The 20,254-nt window shown below is 41.7% G+C and overlaps 1 protein-coding gene and 1 pseudogene across 1 annotated transcript; both read right to left on the bottom strand.

Annotated features, from left to right (window-relative positions):
* Positions 1 to 6,481: 6,481 nt before the first annotated feature.
* On the bottom strand, positions 6,482 to 7,543 carry LOC130078534 (trace amine-associated receptor 13c-like; annotated as a pseudogene).
* Positions 7,544 to 14,145: 6,602 nt separating this feature from the next.
* LOC130078545 (trace amine-associated receptor 13c-like) lies at positions 14,146 to 15,204 on the bottom strand. The gene has a single exon (XM_056244087.1). It carries the CDS (start codon positions 15,202 to 15,204, stop codon positions 14,146 to 14,148), a length of 1,059 nt encoding a protein of 352 aa, XP_056100062.1.
* Positions 15,205 to 20,254: the final 5,050 nt, after the last annotated feature.

Here is a 20,254-nt window from a genome sequence, read left to right as displayed (position 1 = left end):
ATTGAGACTGTTGTCTCAACCTGTGTTTCTAACGATTTCTAAGAAGTGTCAAATAAAATACAAGATCAGCTTTTGGTATTTGAAAACGAAAGAATGTAATGTGATAATACGCCTAACGAATCAACTGATCTAGGAATGCATGTATGCGTTTTGCCTGTTTATTGCCGCCAACCACTTTTCTCCGTTTTGTTTCTTTTGGGATACGGTATAAAGATTTTCCTTTTGTATGATCACGTATCTGATCGCATCCAAATGCACAGCATCGCTCGGGCATGATAGGAATATTTCGCGACGAGCTGTATTATCACCGGCGGTTTAATTTTCTATTCCGTCAAGATGGCTGGTCCAAATGGTGTGACGTCACGCGGGATGTCCCTATATGGCCCCTTTACTCAATAGTTTCGCTATTTCGGCTCGAAGTAGATGAGCTCAGTGTTGGAGTCGAGTCACCAACTGTCGAGTCCGAGTCGAAGTCCAAGTCACCAAAGAAGAGTCCGAGTCGAGTCCAAGTCGAGTCACCATTACCTGAGTTCAAGTCCGAGTCGAGTCTCGAGTCCCGTGTTTGAGTCCGAGTCCGAGTCGAGTCTCGAGCCCCCAGTGCCTACATGTCTCCACTCTGGCACCTTTAAAGAGCTGATTAAATTTGAAAAAGAGGTTCTACATTGAACAAAAATGACACCACTGTCACGATTGAAAAGGGAGTTAATTTACTGATTTGACTAATACACTTTGCAACACAAAACAAAAAAGAAAGCCTAATTGGACAGAGGAGGAGAAATGCATTCTTCTTGATAAATATGGTAAAAGAAAAACAATTTTGAAATTTTGAAAAGCAAACTAAATCCCAATGTAACTGCGGCAAAAAAACAGAAAATGCAGAAAATGCAGTGCTATAAGCAGTTGTAACACCGCAGGTAAAGAGTGGTTGCGATGTGTGACATAGTCAAGGTTGCCGTCTAGTTTGTTAGCTAAAATAAACATAATTGTGTTATTGTATGATAAGCGGGTTTAAGCACTGAGCGCGTCCGACTTTGGCTCAGCGCCAGCCATAGCACAAAATCACAGTTTAAATCTGGCAGTTATGTCACGTCACTGTACATTCGCTCCTTAGTGGTCAGCTCAGCTGCTGCAAAGCGTGCCAAAATCGAAATAGGTGATTAGATGTAGAGGAACTTATCTAGTGTTAATTGAGTGTTACGTTATCTCTGTCAACATTTAGCCCGCGAGTAATAGACGAGAATGCCGCGTAAAGTGAGTGACGTCAGTGAGTGTGTTGTCAAGCAAGGAGAGCGAGCGGTAGCAGTGTCTGTGTGGGAAAAAATAGATCACGGCGGACTTGGACCCCGAAACAGGAAAAGTGTAACATCTTATATCAAATTTTTATAACCCATTTAGTCAGAAACAACGTCATTCATTTGATGAATGCTCAAGTCCGATTTTATATATTCTCGAGTCCGAGTCCGAGTAGTCATCAGTCCGCGAGTCCAAGTCGAGTCACGAGTCCAGAGAATGGAGTCTCGAGTCGGACTCGAGTCCAGAGAATAAGGACTCGAGTCGGACTCGAGTCCGAGTCCAGGACTCGAGTACTCCATCACTGGATGAGCTACTTCGGTTTTTACCGTAGTTTCGACCCGCGCCGTGTAGCTGCGGGGACGTCGAGCAAACTGCAGCGAATAGCCACTTTTTATAATGTTCAGCACCCATTCTGATACCCCGGGAAGCTTTGCCCACGCATTTGCATGAATAGCAAGGGGTAGAATGAGATCTGGGCTCTGGCCGCAACATAGTGACGACCGGAGAGCTTTGGTGTGCTGTAAGGTAAACGCTGTGCTTGCAGCGTTTGAGGCGGGGGGCATGCGAGGCGCTCGACTCCCTTATGGCAGTTTGCTGAGCGCAAGCGGGGCAAACCCTGTGGGGCTTAACATGTCTGTGAGTGAATGTGGGCGCGGGACAGCGGGCACATTTACTGCACTGAATATACCGTCAAGCCTGAGCTGACTTTATGTGTGTTGGTTTCGTTTTTACAGAAACCGTGGGACATGCAGTGTGTAGTGTTTGTGAGCACTGGGTTGTGGGCACATTCACTACATTTAATGCACAATCGACATGAGTCGATTTTATTTGTGCGAGCCCTGTACTGTGGTGGGCTGTGCTTGTGTGTAGGAATGAACACTGGGTCGTGGGCATTTTTATTACACTCATAACACCATCGGCCGTGGCCGGAATACCAGAAATTACATTCTTTATGTGATTTATCTGGGTCGCCGTGAAAATGGCATTTGTGTGCAGGCAAGCGGGCCGTGGTACCGGCTTGTTTACTGCAAAATACACTGGAACAGTCGCATTTTCTGGAACTGAACGAGCGAAAAGTTTCGGTGGAAGTCTGGCCACGGCGAAACTTAAACACCGTCGTTTTCCTAGGAGGGCTAGGAAGACTTTGAGGCCTCGGGCTTTATCTCAATCTTTGGCCGGGGCCCACGCGGAGCGGGGAGGCGGCCGGCAGAGCGAGAGCGTGGTCTCTGGTCCCGGGCTTGACGGCGCTGTGTAGCGGCGGCGGGCGGAGGCTGGGAGCTTCGAGCAGACGGCTGTTTTGGGCGACCTGCTGCGAAGCTAGAGCGCTTTGGTAAGAAGTGCTTCATAGCCTGTGACGTCTTCTGAACCTCAGCGAATCTATCCGCAAAATCTTTGACGGATGATCCAAAGAGGCCAGCTGGGGAGATGGGCGCGTCGAGGAACGCGGAGCGCTCCGAGTCCGGCATCTCAGATAACGTCAGCCATAGGTGTCTCTCAGCAACGGTGAGAGAAGCCATGTTCCGCCCAATGGCCTGTGCAGCGGATTTCGCGGCGCGAAGTAGTTCGGCAAGCTTTAGAAGGTAGCGCCGTCTTAGCTCGCCGTCCAGCAGAGGGCGGGCAAAGATGGGCTGCTACAGCTTCTTCTACTGGAGGAAGAGAGTGGTATCCTATGTCTTTGGCATCGTCCACCACGGAGAATGCTGCTGACACAGAGGTACACACTCTGGCTGAGAAGGGGGCGTTCCAAGACTTCGCGACTTCTTCATGAAGTTCAGGAAGAAAAGGCGCGGGCCTAGAAGACGGTGGAGCGCGGTCTGTTTGCAGGAAACATCCATCCAGTCGGTTGTGCACGGGCTGCGCGGGCGCCGCCCACTCAAGGCCGAGGTTCGAAGACGCATCAGCTTAGATTCGATGCTGGCCCATTTCCCTGACGGCTCGCGGGCAGAGGGGGGAGGTCCACAGAGCTCGCCCAATTCTCACTGTCAGACGCCAGGATAGAGCAGCTGGCCTCCTCTACAAAGGCAGCTATCTCGTCGTCATTAATGGCGGAAGCGGCGGCGGACGGCGGCCGTTGTCCGTCTGTGAGCGACTCGAGTGAAGCTGGTGAAGCTGGCGGGCGAACCGGCGAGCTTTCGCAGGCTGGAGAAGGCTCGGGGACTCGCTGAGTATGGCGCTTTTTACGGCGCGGCACTATAGCGGGCGGAAGTGCAGACTCTGAGAAAAATGCCAGGCGAGTCCTCGGAGTCACCATGGGCAGGCAATAGCTCGCAATGATGGCAGCCGCCGTCAGCGAGCGCGAGAGCTGCATGATCCTCACCCAGGCAGGAAACGCAGATGACATGGCGACGAGATAGCCCGTCGCTGAGTGCGGCTCGGCACGAGCCACAGGAACGAGGCATCTTAAAAAAGATACTGCTCTTTTAGAAAGAGAGAGTGTGTCTCGCAGCGGCGAACACACACTCGGCAGAGTAAAAGGATATATACGCAGGAAAGCGTAGCAGGTACGGCGACTGAAGGGGGCGAGATGAAGGCCAGCGGCTTCAGATGCAAAGGCTCGTCCCGCAGAAGGCTTTTTCTCACACGGCGCGGCTTCTTCACTCCGGATCCAGCGATTCGTGAGAATCTGATTATATCAGCTCATCGAGCTGTATTTATAGGCCCAGGCCACGCCCGTCTATGCGGGACGTGACGTAGTGGGCGCGAAGCGCCCCCATCTGACGTCACCAAGGGCCTCTCTCGATAGGCTGCTGCAGTTGCCGCAGGACAGCCAATAGGCATGCGAGCCGTCTTGCCTATGTCTGCATGCTGCCGCAACGCGTTTTACATTCATTCAAAATTAAGGATAATTTTTGGCTTCAATATCTCGTGGAAAAGAGGTTTTCCCCTAGCGTAAGATATTACGCAGTACGAGAGAACCTCTTGCAAGAGAACTAACTGTAAAGTGTTCATCTAGGGGTCAGGTATGATGTACACTTTTTATATTTTTTATATTAATGACAATTAACTGTTAAATCATATGTAAATATGGCTTTTTTCACTACTGTATAGGATCATACAAAAATATGCCATAATTTAAAGCTCAATAGGATTTGAAGACAATGACTTACAGTCACAAAACCAACTGTAAAGTGTTCATCCAGGTGTCAGGTATGATGAACAGCTTTTATATTTTTGATATTATGACAATAAACTGTTAAATCAAAACCCTCTATAGGGCAAAAGCGCTATACTGCGGAGGGAAGGGAGATTCCCATGTTCTCATTAGTCTTATACTCGGCTCAATCCAGACGGTTGTCGTAATGGTCCTGTAGTTGCAGCCGTAGCGTGCGCTGACGCGCCAAGTACACTGCTGCCGTTAACGCCGGACAGAAGGGGAGTCACACCACCTTATGGAAAAAAGCGTAAATGGATGGAGAAGCATAGTTTACTGTAAAGCTACGTCTTCGTTTTGCTTATCTTGGCGAAAGCAGAGTACAAATCAGCATGAAGTTTTAACATCTACTCTCGTGTAATAGAAATCATTAATCTTATTATTTTATTGTTTATTATGGTGTTGTTATTCAGTAATTTCATGACTTACAACTACAGATTGGCTATTCATTAACATACTGACACATATCATTCAATCTGAATTCATAATTGGTAGACATATCATCTACATGTATCTTTCACAATAATCTTATACAGATTCGATCAGATCAATTACTAAATTGGGGGAAAAAAATATAGTATTTAGATAATGATGCTCGTTTAAAACAAAACTATTAAAAAGAATGATATGACAAGTTGAAGTTTTATGGATAGGGCCTACTTGATGTCAGACAGCTGAGACAATTAAGTTTAAGTAGGCCTATAGGGCATTTAATTGGACTTCATAATTATATAGTTTCAAACAGTAAATACGTTTTTTTTTTAACTACTTACCATTACCATTTACCTCTGGTGCATATGGTTTTGCGGAGTGCTTTGTCAATTAACATCAGATGTTTTAAGCAATGCAATTCTGGTGTAAAATGTAGCTTTATTTAATTTTTAAAGCTGAAACACAATCTAAAACATGCCCTTCTGATACGGTATAGGTAAATTCTAGATACTAAAGTGATAGGTCATAGGCTCCAGAATGTTGGCAGGATTTTTGCATAACAAAGAAAAAAAATTCTTAAAAAGGTTCTATCTTTAACAATGAACAATCATAATGACAAAAAAAAAAAAACTGAAAACATAACTATCATGGGTTTGCGTACATCATATGTCTCATATTATATGAGATTATATACACAGGGAGGAAAAGCACAATGACAAGGTTAAATATCTTTCATCATAATTCATCAAAATACATTATTTATTTTTTATTTTTTTTAAGCCTGAGGGATGAAACGAGAGTTAAATTCAACAAGAAAAAGAGGAAAACATAAAGGACAGCCTTTGTGGGCCCAATTAGGCTTTTTGCTTGTGAGTAAAAAAAATATTGCATATAAAATAAAGAAATTAACAACATATTCAAGAGATGACGATTTTGGGTTTTCGTAATAAAAAATTATATCTTTAAGGATAAAACTGTGGGTCACATTAGTAGGGTTAAAAATATAAGAACTTATATCAACCCTAAATGTATTAGTTATACTACAATCAAAAAATAACTGGCCAGCTGTTACTGCAAGACCACAAAATGAGCAAGTTTCATCAATATCAAGATATTTATATATAGATTAATTAAACCTGACGCTCATATTTTTTAAGTTGCACTTGGATCGCATTCATACTTGACGTGATCATGCCGTAAAGTACCTTCTCTTTTAGCACTTGTTAAGTAATTACTTGTTGAAATTAAGTACCTACTCAGTGAGTATGTGGTTTCGAACGCAGCCACTCTTCTATATGACTGTCCTTATATTTTGTCATTGTGTTTTTCATCAACGATAACACAGATGCAGCATCACTGATGAAAGCATAAAGTACATACTATCTACCTTTTTATTAGTCCAGATTTATGCTCAGATTAATTTCTCAGTTCACTTAATGATCCAATGCAACATAATTCATGAACTTTTTATCCCTTAAATTCAATGTGTGTCTAAAAATTTTTACTTAATTGTTAAAATCTGACAATATCATTTGAGCTTTTAACAGCAAACATAGTCTATTAAATTAGCTATACTGATACATGCTTTGAAAATTACCAGTTTAATTACAAGTGATATTCTGTAAAAATGTTGACCAAAGAGGATTTTGGCTGAAATATTTTCAGAGTTAAGATGTGTTTAACAGTATTTTTAAACCAGGGATAAAATAAAGCATAGATCAGAGGATTCAGACCTGAGTTTATGTACATGGCCCATGACAAAATAGTTATGGTTGTGGAAGAGATTACTGATATAGAACAGATAAAGTATGGAATAAAGCACAGCAGATAAACTGTCACAATGATTCCTAATGTCAGAGCAGCTTTACTCTCAGATTTCCTCCTCACTGAACCTTCCATTACACATTTACCACCCTTCATCAGAGAGTTTATAACTTTCACTTGCTGCCGTGCAACATAAAATATCCTCAAATATAAAGTTATGATTAGGGTACATGGAAAAATAAAAGAGATTAACAGATCAGTAAGTCTCCAGGCAAAACCCACCGCAAAAAAACACTCTCCATAACACATGTCTGTTCTGTTTAACGTGTCTAAATATCCATGGTCAGTTACAAGAATAGTGTTATAGGTTGAGAAACAAACCCAGCTCAGACAGATGGTCACTAAAGTTTTAGTTGTGGTTATTTTCTGTGGGTACTGTAAAGGGTGACACACAGCCACATAACGATCAACAGCAATTAAAACTAAATTACTGAGAGATGCTGAGAAAACCAATCCAAGGATTATCATAAACAGTCTACAGAAAGTGTTTCCAAAGTACCAACACGTCTCAATCTGCTTAGTGGCCTCTATGGGTATCACAATAAGTCCCATAAGCAGGTCGGCCACAGCCAGAGAGAGAATGATCAGGTTTGTTGGAGTGTGAAGCTTCTTGAAGTGAGAGATGGAGATGATCACCAGCAGGTTCAGAAACACAGTCCATGCTGACAGCAATGATACAAACACATACATTATATTGTATTCATATTTAGAGCGTTTCCCCTTGATACATGATGAGTTGATGGCAGGAAAGCAGTATTGAGTCTCATGATCCTCTGTCTCATAGGCCATGAGTGATTCACCTCCTGTTAGGAGTTCTTTTTGCTCTCCTTACTGTCCTTTCATTTATACAGTGTCTGGATCAGATGGACCCACCCATCTACCGCCCACTGTGATGTATTTTTTTATTTTTGTAATTTCTTTTCTTTTTTGAACATTAGCTTTGAAATACAATCCATTTCTTAAATCCATAAGGATTATCTGACGCTGTTTAAAAGTGCATGCATTTTGGTTTTGCGTTTCATTTCTTCACTGTCTTGTTATTGTTTCACAAGTTCACACTTACAAATGATCAGAGAATAGATGGTTATGCGTATTTGGCGTGCTGTCCGGGGGAGGGCTCCGAGCTCGGAAATTGGGCCCGAACCCAGAGTACTCCCCCCTATCTCTGTTTAGGAAGATAACTAGGCAAGTGTGAGGAGATGGGGTGGTGGAGGGATGCTGAAAACTGTCGAGGAATATGGGTGAGTCGACTGAGTATATTTATAGGCTTTACTCGTGCTGATTGAGTGGACCTGTTGATTACTGATTGCTGACAGCTGGCTGGAATGACTTGATTGTTTGATCATTAGAACGTGTTCCTCCCGAACCTTGTTAAAGGAGCTGTATGTAAGAAATGTATTTCAATTAATCATAAAATGGCCCTGAAATGTCACTAGACATTAAGAAATCATGTACATTTCAAATACTTATATCACTGACAACAGTAGTCTGGCCAGGATATTGTCATTTAAAAAGTGCAGTTGCAGCCCTCAACTGATGTTGATGTTGTCATGTTGTGTTTTGGCCAGAAGCCCCACCCTCCACCTATCTACCAATCACGAAGTCAGTAGTGTTGCGGCATCCGGGTTGCCAGCTCTGCTCTAGTTACCACACCTGCAGCTCGTCACGTTCCTGCTGGATCCTGCAGCCGATCTGGCAACCTCGAGTCAGGGAGGAGGGAGAGGGGATACACCACTCTACAGTAATTTGACAGTGATTGCAGTACTAGTTTTGGCCACAATCTTACATACAGCTACTTTAATAAAACATCAATTAGTATTTCCACATGAAAGCAATTCATAGGTGGAACTGAACTGAACACAGGTGTGGTGGTTTTTGCTGTAATCAGTAATCAGCCACTGTAGATCATCTTTCCTTTGAGCGGCTCCTAAAACTCATCTGAGGGGTCCCTTGGTGTGGTTAAGATGATTTCTATGAATTAGGAGGGTTCCAGAAATAGAGCGGATGTCATCCATTTGAACTTAAGAATACTTGAGCAGTCTATAATCCTCCTAGTGCCCCTTGTAAAATAACTATGGAAATGTACAAGGCGGGCAATAACTGTCTCCTATACAGAACTAAAGGTTCCATTAGGGCCATTTTCCATTTTCATTCGCACAGGCAGTAGGAACTCTGAAGTGATGTAAGCCAGCTGACAGCAACGTCATTTAAGCACGGCATTTAACAACAGGGGCTTTTGTACCGGGTAGTTCTAGGAACTTATGGCGCTTTTCCACTGCATGGTACGGTACGGCACGCTTTGGCGCTTTTCCACTGCATGGTACGGTACGGCTCGGCTCACTTTGTGGCGCTTTTTAACTGCATGGTACGGTACGGCTCGGCTCACTTTGTGGCGCTTTTCAACTGCATGGTACGGTACGGCTCGGCTCACTTTGTGGCGCTTTTCAACTGCATGGTACGGTACGGCTCGGCTCACTTTGTGGCGCTTTTCAACTGCATGGTACGGTACGGTACGGCTCGGCTCACTTTGTGGCGCTTTTCAACTGCATGGTACGGCTCACTTCGGCTCGCTTTAAATAGTACCACCTCTGTTGAGGTTCCAAGCGTACCGTACCAATACTAAAATGTGACGTGAAAACCTTGCAGATCACTGATTGGTCAGACAGAATCGTCACTACCCGCTAGATTTAAATAGCCAGTAACAGCCACCGCTGTAGCCCCTTTTTTAAAACTACTTGCTTGACTTTCTTGAAGAAAAAAGAAAGAAAAAAAACTTTCAAAAAAGAAATGGCTGAATCGTGGTCTGTGGACGAAGTGCTGACGTTCCTCTCATTGGTTGCAGAGGAGCGGATAAACTATAGCGATCAGACTATAATCCCACCCACTTTGAAGCGGTACTAACTGCAGTGGAAAAGCAAACCGAGCTAAAGCGAACCGAGCCGTGCCGAGCCGAGTCGTACCACGCAGTGGAAAATGCGAAGCGAGCCGAACCGTGGTGCGCCGAGGCGAACCGTACTGAGCCGTACCATGCAGTGGAAAAACGCTATTAGTTCTAGAACCTAGCCACCAGTGTGGTTCCCCGAGAACTATTGGTACTCCTAGGAACGGTTTCCTGGTTGCATTCGCACCACCAGTAGGAACTCTGAAGTGACGTAAGCCACGCTTGTTTATTTATTTTGAAGACGCGGACCATTAGTTTGACAGTGCTCGGCGCTGAGAACACCAGAGAATGAACCACACAGTGCTTGCATTCTCCGTGTTCATTAGTTTACGATCTGTCTAACAGTCCTGTCTAATACTTTATCAGATAGAACTGGTAAACATAGAAAGTAGACAGTAATGAAAAGTTATTATTAGCGTATCCCGTGTGGTTGATGTCCAGTGTAGCTAGCTGAGCAGAAATACATAATCATGTTTGGCTTGTTCCCCTCAAAGTTGCGTTGGATTTTCTCTTCAGCGTAAAGTTAAGAGGGCCATCTATAGGGGCTTTCGCACCAGAGGAACCTTTTCATAGTTCCTAGAACTATTGGCAGAAGTACCCGGATTTTGGCGTGTTCGCACCGCAGGAACTAGGAACGATTTTAGTTCTAGGAACTCCTTTTGGAGGAACTAATTTAGCTCCTACTTCAGAGTAGGGTCTATCCCAGCACTATAGGTGTCACGGATGGAACAGGAGTCAGACAGGTGGTAAGTGAAATAGTGTTTATTTACAGTTTGCAGATCCAGACAGATAGCAGACGATATTCAGGATGGAACTTAGCTGAAGGATAACCAGAGTCTTTGTTTACAGATGCGGATGGAGAGTCACTGGGAACAGGCTGATGAATAGTGATGTGACATTTGAACCGAGGCGTTGGAGCTTGTGTCGAGAAAAAATGGGCGTGCCAGATGAAGCCGCGATTCGAGGCTTGTGTTGTTAACGTGAAAATCACGTGACTAATGACAAACGAGGCCTCAGTTTGTGTGAAAACGTCATCGGTTCAGTATGAGTGTCGCTTCCGGATAAAGGGGGTCCGAAACTCGCGCCACCTTCTGGGTGTTGCAGGAGTAGTTGTAGTGTCAGAGAGTCAGAGAGTTAGAGAAATCGGTAACACTTTACAATAAGGTTCATTAGTTAACATTAGTTAATGTATTAACTAACATGAACTAACCATGAGCAATCCATTTGTTAGTGTATTTGTTCATCTTTGTTAACGTTAGTTTAAAAAATAGAGCTGTTCATTGTTAGTTCATGTTAGTTCACAGTGCATTAAATAATGTTAACAAGATTTTAATAAAGTATTAGTAAATGTTGAAATTAACATTAACAAAGATTAATAAATGATGTATACATGTGGTTCATTGTTAGTTCATGTTAACTAACGTAGTTAACTAATGTTAACTAACAAACCTTTTGTAAAGTGTTACCGAGAAATCTCATTGGCATGGTTGTTATTGTGTCATATATGTGTTAGGGCTGGACCACATTACATTATATCAGGTTAGAATACTTATAGTATATTGTTATTAATAATTATAGTAGCTATATTAGTCTTGTTATATTAATTAGATAACATTATTTGGATTGCTTTGGATTTTTGGGACTGGACTGCTTTTTGTTTTGGATTGCCCTTTTGGATTTGCCAGCAAGAAAGAGGAGAAACTCCCCTGTCTGGGCTCAACAGAAGCATCAGTATCCTCATTTATACCAACTGGCACATTTTTATGTTTCCCTGCATCCTCTGTTCCTTGTGAAAGGATCTTTTCCAAGGCTGGAGAGGTTTTGTCCAAAAAGAGGAATCGTCTAAACCCCAACACACTTGAAACATTTTTTGTTTCTCAATAAAAATCTATTGAAATCCTTCCTTCTCCCAACCCAAAACTGCAGTGTTGCAGTTTGCTCCGCTATATATCCAGTCCCATAAGCACAACACTGCACTCAAACTAGTGACAGAACACACCAGAATCAATTCTTAACTTTTCCCACCCCAGACTATTCTGTGCAGTTTACTTTATTAAACTCCCTCCAAGCACTGCACTCAACACATTGTCATACTGTCACTATCCAAACAATTTATGAATAATTAATGAACTGTGTGTGTGTGTGTGTGTGTGTGACAGTTGTCTCTGCACAAGTAAATTCAGACAGAGAAAGATACATATATTTTATTTTATACCCAGGCAATGGACAAATGTCTGTTCATGTCTTTTTTATTATTGCAAATGAAAGGTTACAGACATTAACAGAAAATAAATCAATAAAACAGAAGGGGAGACGGGGAGGGGGTTACACGGACATCATAAGTCTGCTCAGGTCATTGGTTCAGAATTAATTAATTTGTCTGTTACTTCTTTGTACAGTAGCTAGGTGTCACTAGTGAGCAATGCTGAATGAAGCTTTGAGTAATGAACCTTTGGGTGAAGCAATGGGCTGCGAGGTCTCAGTGGTTCAGGAAGCCTAATTTTGCCATCACTACTGATGACCGGAGACTGGAGACTGAACTTCCGTGTGAACGTTAACAGGTGATCGATGGATGGATGGAACTCAGGTAGGTAGCGGGTAAGTTGCAGGTAGGTAGCGTGATAGTCTGTAGTGTCATGTAGAGACGAGACCAGACAATATTTCTCAGATTTCCTCCTCACTGAACCTTCCATTACACATTCAGAGAGTTTATAACTTCCACCTCAAATATAAAGTTATAATGGTAAATGGACTGCATTTATATAGCGCTTTCACAGACCCAATGGCCACCAAAGCGCTTTACAATTTGCCTCACATTCACCCATTCACTCACTCATTCATACACCGACGGGCGACGGCAGCCATGCAAGGCGCCATCCAGCTCGTCGGGAGCAGCTGGGGTTAGGTGTCTTGCTCATGGACACCTCGACACTTGGTCAGGTGGAACCGAGGATTGAACCACCAACCTTCCGGTTTGTAGACAACCCACATGAACCACTGAGCCCCATAATCAGGATACAAGGAAAAATAAAAGACATGAACAGATCAGTAACTCCCCAGGCAAAACCCATCATAACAGAACACTCTCCATAACACATGTCTGTTGTGTGTCAAAATATCTGCTATTAATTACACAGGCAGTGATATATCCTGAGGAGCAAACCCAGCTCAGACAGATGCTAATTAAAGTTTTAGTTGTGGTGATTTTACTGTAAAGGGTGACACATAACGGTCAGTTGCTATTAATACTAAATTACTGAGAAATGTTGAAATTAGCATTGCAATAAATATTGTCCGCAGAAGAGTCTCCAAAGTACCAACAAGCCTCATTTAGTCTGGGGGCCTCTATGGGCATAACAAGTCCAATAAGCAGGTCGGCCACAGCTAGAGAGAGAATAATCACTTGGGTTAATCCGGGGTCAGATGTGTCAAAACCGGACAACAGAGCTGCGCTCATTGTTTTCTCTGCAGCTAAGAGGGGCACCGGGCTCGAGGATGTCTCCGGAAGCAAAGACTGCAGGGAAATGGCCACTGCCAAAAGACGACCAGTGACTGAACCCCTTATGTCCCAAAGTCCTGACTGCAATATATGAGAGAAGAGCATATCGGTAATGTAATAGCTGCAGATGCATAATGGAACTAACTTTACACAGCGGTGACGTAATTTCAGATTCTTGTGTAATTGACCTAGTGATTCATTCATTAAAGGTGCAAAAACACACAACAGACTGATGCAACAGTTCATGCTGTTTACTAGGCCTACAGGGTCAGTGATCCTGCCAAAGTGTGTAAACTTCCAAAGCCAACTGGATAATTAATAAAGGAATTGATTCAAATAAAAAAAAAATGTTTTACATTAATGTTACCTTGTTTGGCTCATAAAATATGGACTGCAATAGATGATGTTTAGTAGTTTCAGTATGGTATTAATTAATTTGTATCACTTTTTATGAGACAACATAATGTACAAATTACATCAACTTACTTGAAAAGTTACGTTAAGATATTACATATTTTATTAGGCTCCACTGTTCATTATTTTGTGTTCTCTTTAAAATCATTTTGGGTGAATTTAAAGTTACTCTGTTTCAGATCTGTTATAAGCCATTTTAATCATTCACTTTGTGATGAACAACCATAATACATTTAACACTTACACATAGTTCAATATGACTGTCCTCTTTTTGACATTGTGTTTTTGATTTATGATGAAACAGATTTAAAATGACTGATGAAAGTTAAGCATAAAGTACATAATATCTACTTCTATCATTTATTTCAGTAGAGGTTCTTGCTCAATTTACGTAATAAGCTAATAAAACAACTGAATATTGTCACATTTTTTAAAATAAATTTGTTTAATTGTTATGCAAATGCATTAGTATGAGATACATGTGGTGTAAATTACAAAGATATAGTGTTTATCTACCTGTATGACTGCATGGCAATAATGCCGTTTACTGTATGTGAAATTGCTCTCAAAGTGATGGTTTTACCTATTTAATTACACTTGATGTTCTGTAAAAATACTGACCAGAGAGGATGCTGGCTGAAATATTTTCAGAGTTAAGATGTGTTTAACTGTCTTTTTAAACCAGGGGTAAAATAAAGCATAGACCAGTGGATTCAGACCTGAGTTTGTGTATAAGACCCATGTTAAAATATGTATGGTTGTGGAAGAGATTACTGATATAGAACAGATATAATATGGAATAAAGCACAGCAGATAAACTGTCACAATGATTCCTAATGTCAGAGCAGCTTTACTCTCAGATTTCCTCCTCACTGAACCTTCCATTACACATTTACCACCCTTCATCAGAGAGTTTATAACTTTCACTTGCTGACGTACTACATAAAAAATCCTCAAATATAAAATTATGATCAGGATACAAGGAAAAATAAAAGACATGAACAGATCAGTAACTCCCCAGGCAAAACCCATCATAACAGAACACTCTCCATAACACATGTCTGTGCTGTGTGCAGTGTCTAAATATCCTGTATTAATTACAAAGGCAGTAATATAAGCTGAGGAGCAAATCCAGCTCAGACAGATGCTTATTAAAGTTTTAGTTGTGGTTATTTTCTGTGGGTACTGTAAAGGGTGACACACAGCCACATAACGATCAACAGCAACTAAAACTAAATTACTGAAAGATGCTGAAAGAGGCACCTCAATAAATATTGAATAGAGTCCGCATAAAGTGTCTCCAAAGTACCAACATGTCTCAATCAGTCTGGTGGCCTCTATGGACATAACAAGTCCAATAAGCAGGTCGGCCACAGCCAGAGAGAGAATGATCAGGTTGGTTGGAGTGTGAAGCTTCTTGAAGTGCGAGATGGAGATGATCACCAGCAGGTTCAGAAACACAGTCCATGCTGAAAGCAATGATACAAACGCATGTATGATGTTGTATTCATATTTAGAGCGTTTCCCCTTGATACATGATGAGTTGATGGCAGGAAAGCAGTATTGAGTCTCATGATCTTCTGTCTCATAGGCCATGAGTGAGTCTCCTCCTGTTAGGAGTTTGTTCTGCTCTCCTTTCTGTCCTTTCATTTATACAGAGTCTGGATCAGACTGACCCACCCATCTGCCACCCACTTTGATGCTGCACAATGATATCATATAATTATTAATTTATTTAGCTACACAATAACCTGTTCTACAGTGCATTGCAATTTCTTGTACAATTTTGTACAAATTACACATTTAATTTTTTTTGCCAATTCAATTTGCAGATAATACAATTTGAAATGGAAAAAAATAGTAGCATTTTACTTTTGGTCTTAGGGTGTAATCACACCAGGAAAGTCCGATAGTTCACTTGCTTTGGTCCGGACCAAATACATTTTTTTTTTGGTAGGCCTACGGTTCGCTTTCACACTGCCCTTTTTGCAAGTGAACCAAAATTTGTAAACAAAACCACACGTGTGCTAAGGTCGTCCATTCATTGGACAAGGATTCTCAAGTAGGGAAATCAGGAAGTGCAAAAAAGGCTCAGTCAGCATGGAGATATTTCGTACTGCAATATTTGTTATTTTACTAATTTTGTGTTATTCTGTACAAACGCAATATGAAGAGACTGCGCAGAAGACGGATAAGGTATAAAGTTTTCATTCATAGAGAGGGGCTATGTTCACACATTCAAATAATGAGATTCTTATTGTATATACTGCTAACAAGTGCTGTTAACGCTTGCGATTAAGTTTGTCCAGTTTAACGCAGCATCATCCTTGTATTGTAACTATCGTTCACTACATTATATGAACTGCAAAAGCTTTTTTTGCATCTATGCGCGATTAGACTAAAGAGAACGCTCTGTATGTGAATGTCCTGATGCACACACTCATTCATTCATTCCATTCCAATGATGCACACACACGACGCGCAGAAAGACGCGCAACAGTATCGTGTGGCCAGACAGCGCGCCGGAATGGAATTCTCTTTCGCACTTGAACAACAATAACACAAACCATTATGCCAAAATCTCCGACTATGGAAGCCTGTTAACTCAAAGGCGCAGTGCTTTCTTGCAATTGGGTCGATTCATGTTCACACCGTAAACGAACCGTACCAGAGTGCGTTTGGAACCGTACCGAGACCACCTTTTCAGCTGGGTCTCGTTTCGGTTGTTTGGTCCGCACCCGAGTTCGATTGCTGTATTCACACCTTCCCAAAAGGTCCGCACCAAGGGGGAAACTAACTAGAGTTCGATTCAATCGAACCAAACAAGGCTGGTATGAATACACCCTTAGGGGGCTTTTACACTGGGCTCGTTTGCTGCGGTCCGAGCCCGAGCGCGTTTGTTCCCGGCGCCCCCCGCAGTGTTGGTCTGGTTTCACACACAACTTGATTCTATCGAACCCTGGTGCGTTTGCGTGCATATGACGTCATCGCAAACGTGCACGGCGCATTGGTCAATATTGTGTTTTTTTTAATTAATTCGCTGCTATTATTCACAGTTGAGTGAACACTACAGGTTTACTGTGCGTGTTCACTCAACTGCTGCTTGCAAACCGACTCTTTTGAGGAGACAGTGGATTTCCAACTTTGTTGCCCTGATTCCACGCGCAAAGCACGAATACACTGCACGCAGGCTCACTCTCGCTCGTATCCAAGGTAAATCATCAACACTATCTTCCCTTACAAGCGTTTTATTTAACTAAATACATCACAATAAGCTAAAAACGCATGCGCAGGTTACTTTACTTCCCGAACAAGTGCGCACCCGAGCCCGCGCTGCTTTCACAGTCACGCGAACCGCGGCACGGTTCGGGAGCAACCGAACTCAGACCACCTCTTCCAGGTAGTCTCGGGTTCGGTACCCCAGTGCGCACCCGGGTCCCATGACAGCGTTCACATTAGCGATTTTTCATGCGAACCGTGCCCCGTTCCGAACTAAACTGCCAGTGTGAAAGCCCCCTTAGACTTTTGGTTCATAATGTATTTTAGGGGGCTTTCACACTGAAATATCGTATGGTCTCTTTATCTGTATTCCTGAATAGAGAAACCAGTCCAAACCGATTAAAGACAGAAAACTGGGAAGGAGGGGTTTACGATGTCAAAGAAAACTGCATAAAATGTCATGTTTTGTGAAATCAAACCGGTCACTCTTTTCCAAACTAGGTTGCTGCTGCGGTACCTTTTCTCTTTATTACAATTTGCCTCTTGAAAGTTTCTTACACCTTTTGATGCTGTTTTTGTTAACCTCTGAAAATTGCTGTTACAGCACTCAAATTACATAAAGTCATTATCCAGAAATTAAAGGGGTCATATAATGGTACATGCACTTTTTCAAGTTGATTGTACTGAAATGTATGTTGGCAGTGCCTGTACACAACCATCATATAATGATTAAAAATCCATCCAGTGTTTTTGCTTTAATCTCCTTATATGTTTTTCCCTGTCTCAAATCGAGCCGTTCGACCGTGTGACGTCACACGGTCGGACGCCCCGGTCGAACGCCCCTCCCACGATTGTTGATTGACAGCAGCGTTTCAACACATTCCCGCCCTGAGCGAGCTGTCATCATAGTCCATCATTGTTGATACGCTGGAGCATAAAATTCATAAATCCGAACCGCTGAAGACACAGTGGCTGAGTTTTGTTTTCGAAGGAAATATTCCCCAAGAGCAACGTCAATGCTTTCATATTTGTGCGATTCGCAAATCTTTTCTCACCAGACTGCTTTATTAATGAGGATCAGCATAAAGCTGGTTTTGCTAAGAAGCTGCTCCTGAAAAAAGAATCGGTACCAACTATTCGTGTCCCTGCTGCACCTCCAGAAAAAGTGAGTGTAAAATTTTATTAACCTTTATATTAATCTTTGCAAATTGCTTGCACGCTTCACGATGAATGCGGCTAAGGTTTACACTCAGGGTACATTACGGCATGTTTTCTATGTAACGTTACGACGTTCTCAATATAATTCATAATCCCAAATTTATAATAAACAACATGTTGTGGTTATTGTGTTATTACAAACTGAGTACGTATACATAAGTAAACACATAGCGTTCGTACATCTCACTAAGTTACTCTAACGTTACCCTGCCAGTACATACAAAGATAGATCCAAGTGACATTATGTTAACCAACCATTCAGAAACGTCCTGTTCGAGCCTTAATTGTCGAACTTCTTTGCGGCCGTCGTCTTGTTCCGGGTCCGACTCCGGTTCAAACTGATACGGTTGCACAGATGTGTTTCCCAGAGACCCCCGCTGCCATTCTCTCGCCAAAATATACCCTCAACTGTTGTCAAGGCAACACTCCACGTGCGTTGTATCAAAACGCCCGCAGAACAGAGGGGCGGAGTGAGCAAAGCTCATTATCATTTAAAGGCATATGCACTGAAACGGCGTGCTGAAAACAGAGCTGTTTTTGACCAGGTAAAATGAGTGTTTTCTTACAATACTAATGATAATTTTTAATTAAAGTATATTACAAACTTTTCATTTAGACCCTAAAGAATCAAAATAACTTGTATGAAAATGGCATTATATGACCCCTTTAAACAACAATTTTAGAAATTTAGATATAAATATTCATAGTGGATATGCTGCTTTTGAACACTTTTCCTGTGGCATGCTACGTTTTAATGTTTTAATGACAGTGACACATGTACATGAAAATGTCTCTTTAAAATACATTGCAGAGCTCATGTTCTGAGAAAATATTTCTTGTGAGACCACTGATCGATGCGCACTTGACTGATATTATGGCAGACACTTCTGAATTTGTTCGGTGGTACCGTACGTAGAATGGTCCATTGGCTGGTTTGAATAGGTACAATGACAGTACAACCAACCACTGCTGCACAGAGGTGTGTTGTTGATGATGTTGAAGGAAATTGTAACATTTGCATTTTTTTTAAATGTTTTGTCAGACATTTGCACTGCAAAATATAAGTAGCCATAACAGTTTCCATTAAAACTATACAAACATCCTTAAATATATGCTTACCTTATAGGCAAAATTGGATCCATTTGATTTGTTTAAAACAATTAAAAATACAATTTGGCTAGTGAAAATGAATGAGAATAGCTCTTCTAAACAAAAATGTCATACAACTTTGCTTTTAAAGAAATTTTGATATATTTATTTTAAAACAAGACAAGAATACTGAATGATTTTAGCAATGTAATGTGACGGCACAAATGATTTTTACCTGATTTTAGATGATTTTATGCACAGTAAAACTAGGCATTGTAAGATCCATACATGGCTATTTCAGGGAAGGAGATGGGGTGGAGATACATGTACAGTATGCTCAATCTTTTGCTGACTGGGCTTTATAGAGGGAATTTTGTGCAGGTTCTGGCGTCCGCATGCTTTTATCTTAAAACTTTTGTGTATATGTATAATCTAGCTTTCATACACAAACTTTTAGGATGAAATCTACAGAAAGTTTTATACATGAGGCCCTAGGTCTGTGTTCCTTAAAACTAGGAAGGCTGAAGCATTCAGTGTTGTCATGTATTTGTTGGTGCGTTTTGTGTAGCCTCTTTGGTACTACTAGTTAGTTGTGATGTAAGGCACTATATGATGAATGATGTCAATCTGTCATTCAATGTGAATATGAATGATCTCAAAAATGTATGGGCCATCATTGAAAACTCATATTTCAATAGTAATTATGACTTTGCCACAAAGAAGATAAACAGTAGATAAACAGTCAAAATGATTCTTAGGGCCTGTTGTGGAAATTTTAATAGTCATTGATCCCTAACAGATATCATAAGAGAGAGAACCTATTCAATGTGTAAAATATATGTGTGTACGTGCTTGTGCGTGACGTTTCAGGAACATATGGGACAGAACGACTGACCTTAGGGACAGCCAGTTTCGGCCAGTTTATTTCAGTACCAGTTTGTGTCTTTAAGTAGAGACTGAACAGCAGTAAGGACCTTATCTGAGTGGGTGAAAGGTACAGCGGGTGAAGAGGAACCTTGAAAAGAGTATAAAGACTGTCTCATATCTTCCTGTTGGGTGTCACTCCTCGCACAGATTGAACTCCTGTGTGTTTGGGACTGAACCTATTCTTGCAAGAATAAATACTTCTCTTTTATTAATTTGACTCTGAGTGTCTCTTACGCAGTGATGATGT

Source organism: Rhinichthys klamathensis, unplaced genomic scaffold, assembly GCF_029890125.1.
Source record: "Rhinichthys klamathensis goyatoka isolate OS25496 unplaced genomic scaffold, OSU_Roscu_1.1 h1tg000027l_1, whole genome shotgun sequence".
NCBI lineage: Eukaryota > Metazoa > Chordata > Actinopteri > Cypriniformes > Leuciscidae > Rhinichthys > Rhinichthys klamathensis.
The sequence above is the reverse complement of the archived record's forward strand: the minus strand, read 5'-3'. Positions and strand labels throughout refer to the sequence as shown.

Coding starts and splice junctions, on each gene's coding strand:
- LOC130078545 (XM_056244087.1), bottom strand. CDS start 15,204: ATGAAAGGACAGAAAGGAGAGCAGAACAAACTCCTAACAGGAGGAGAC.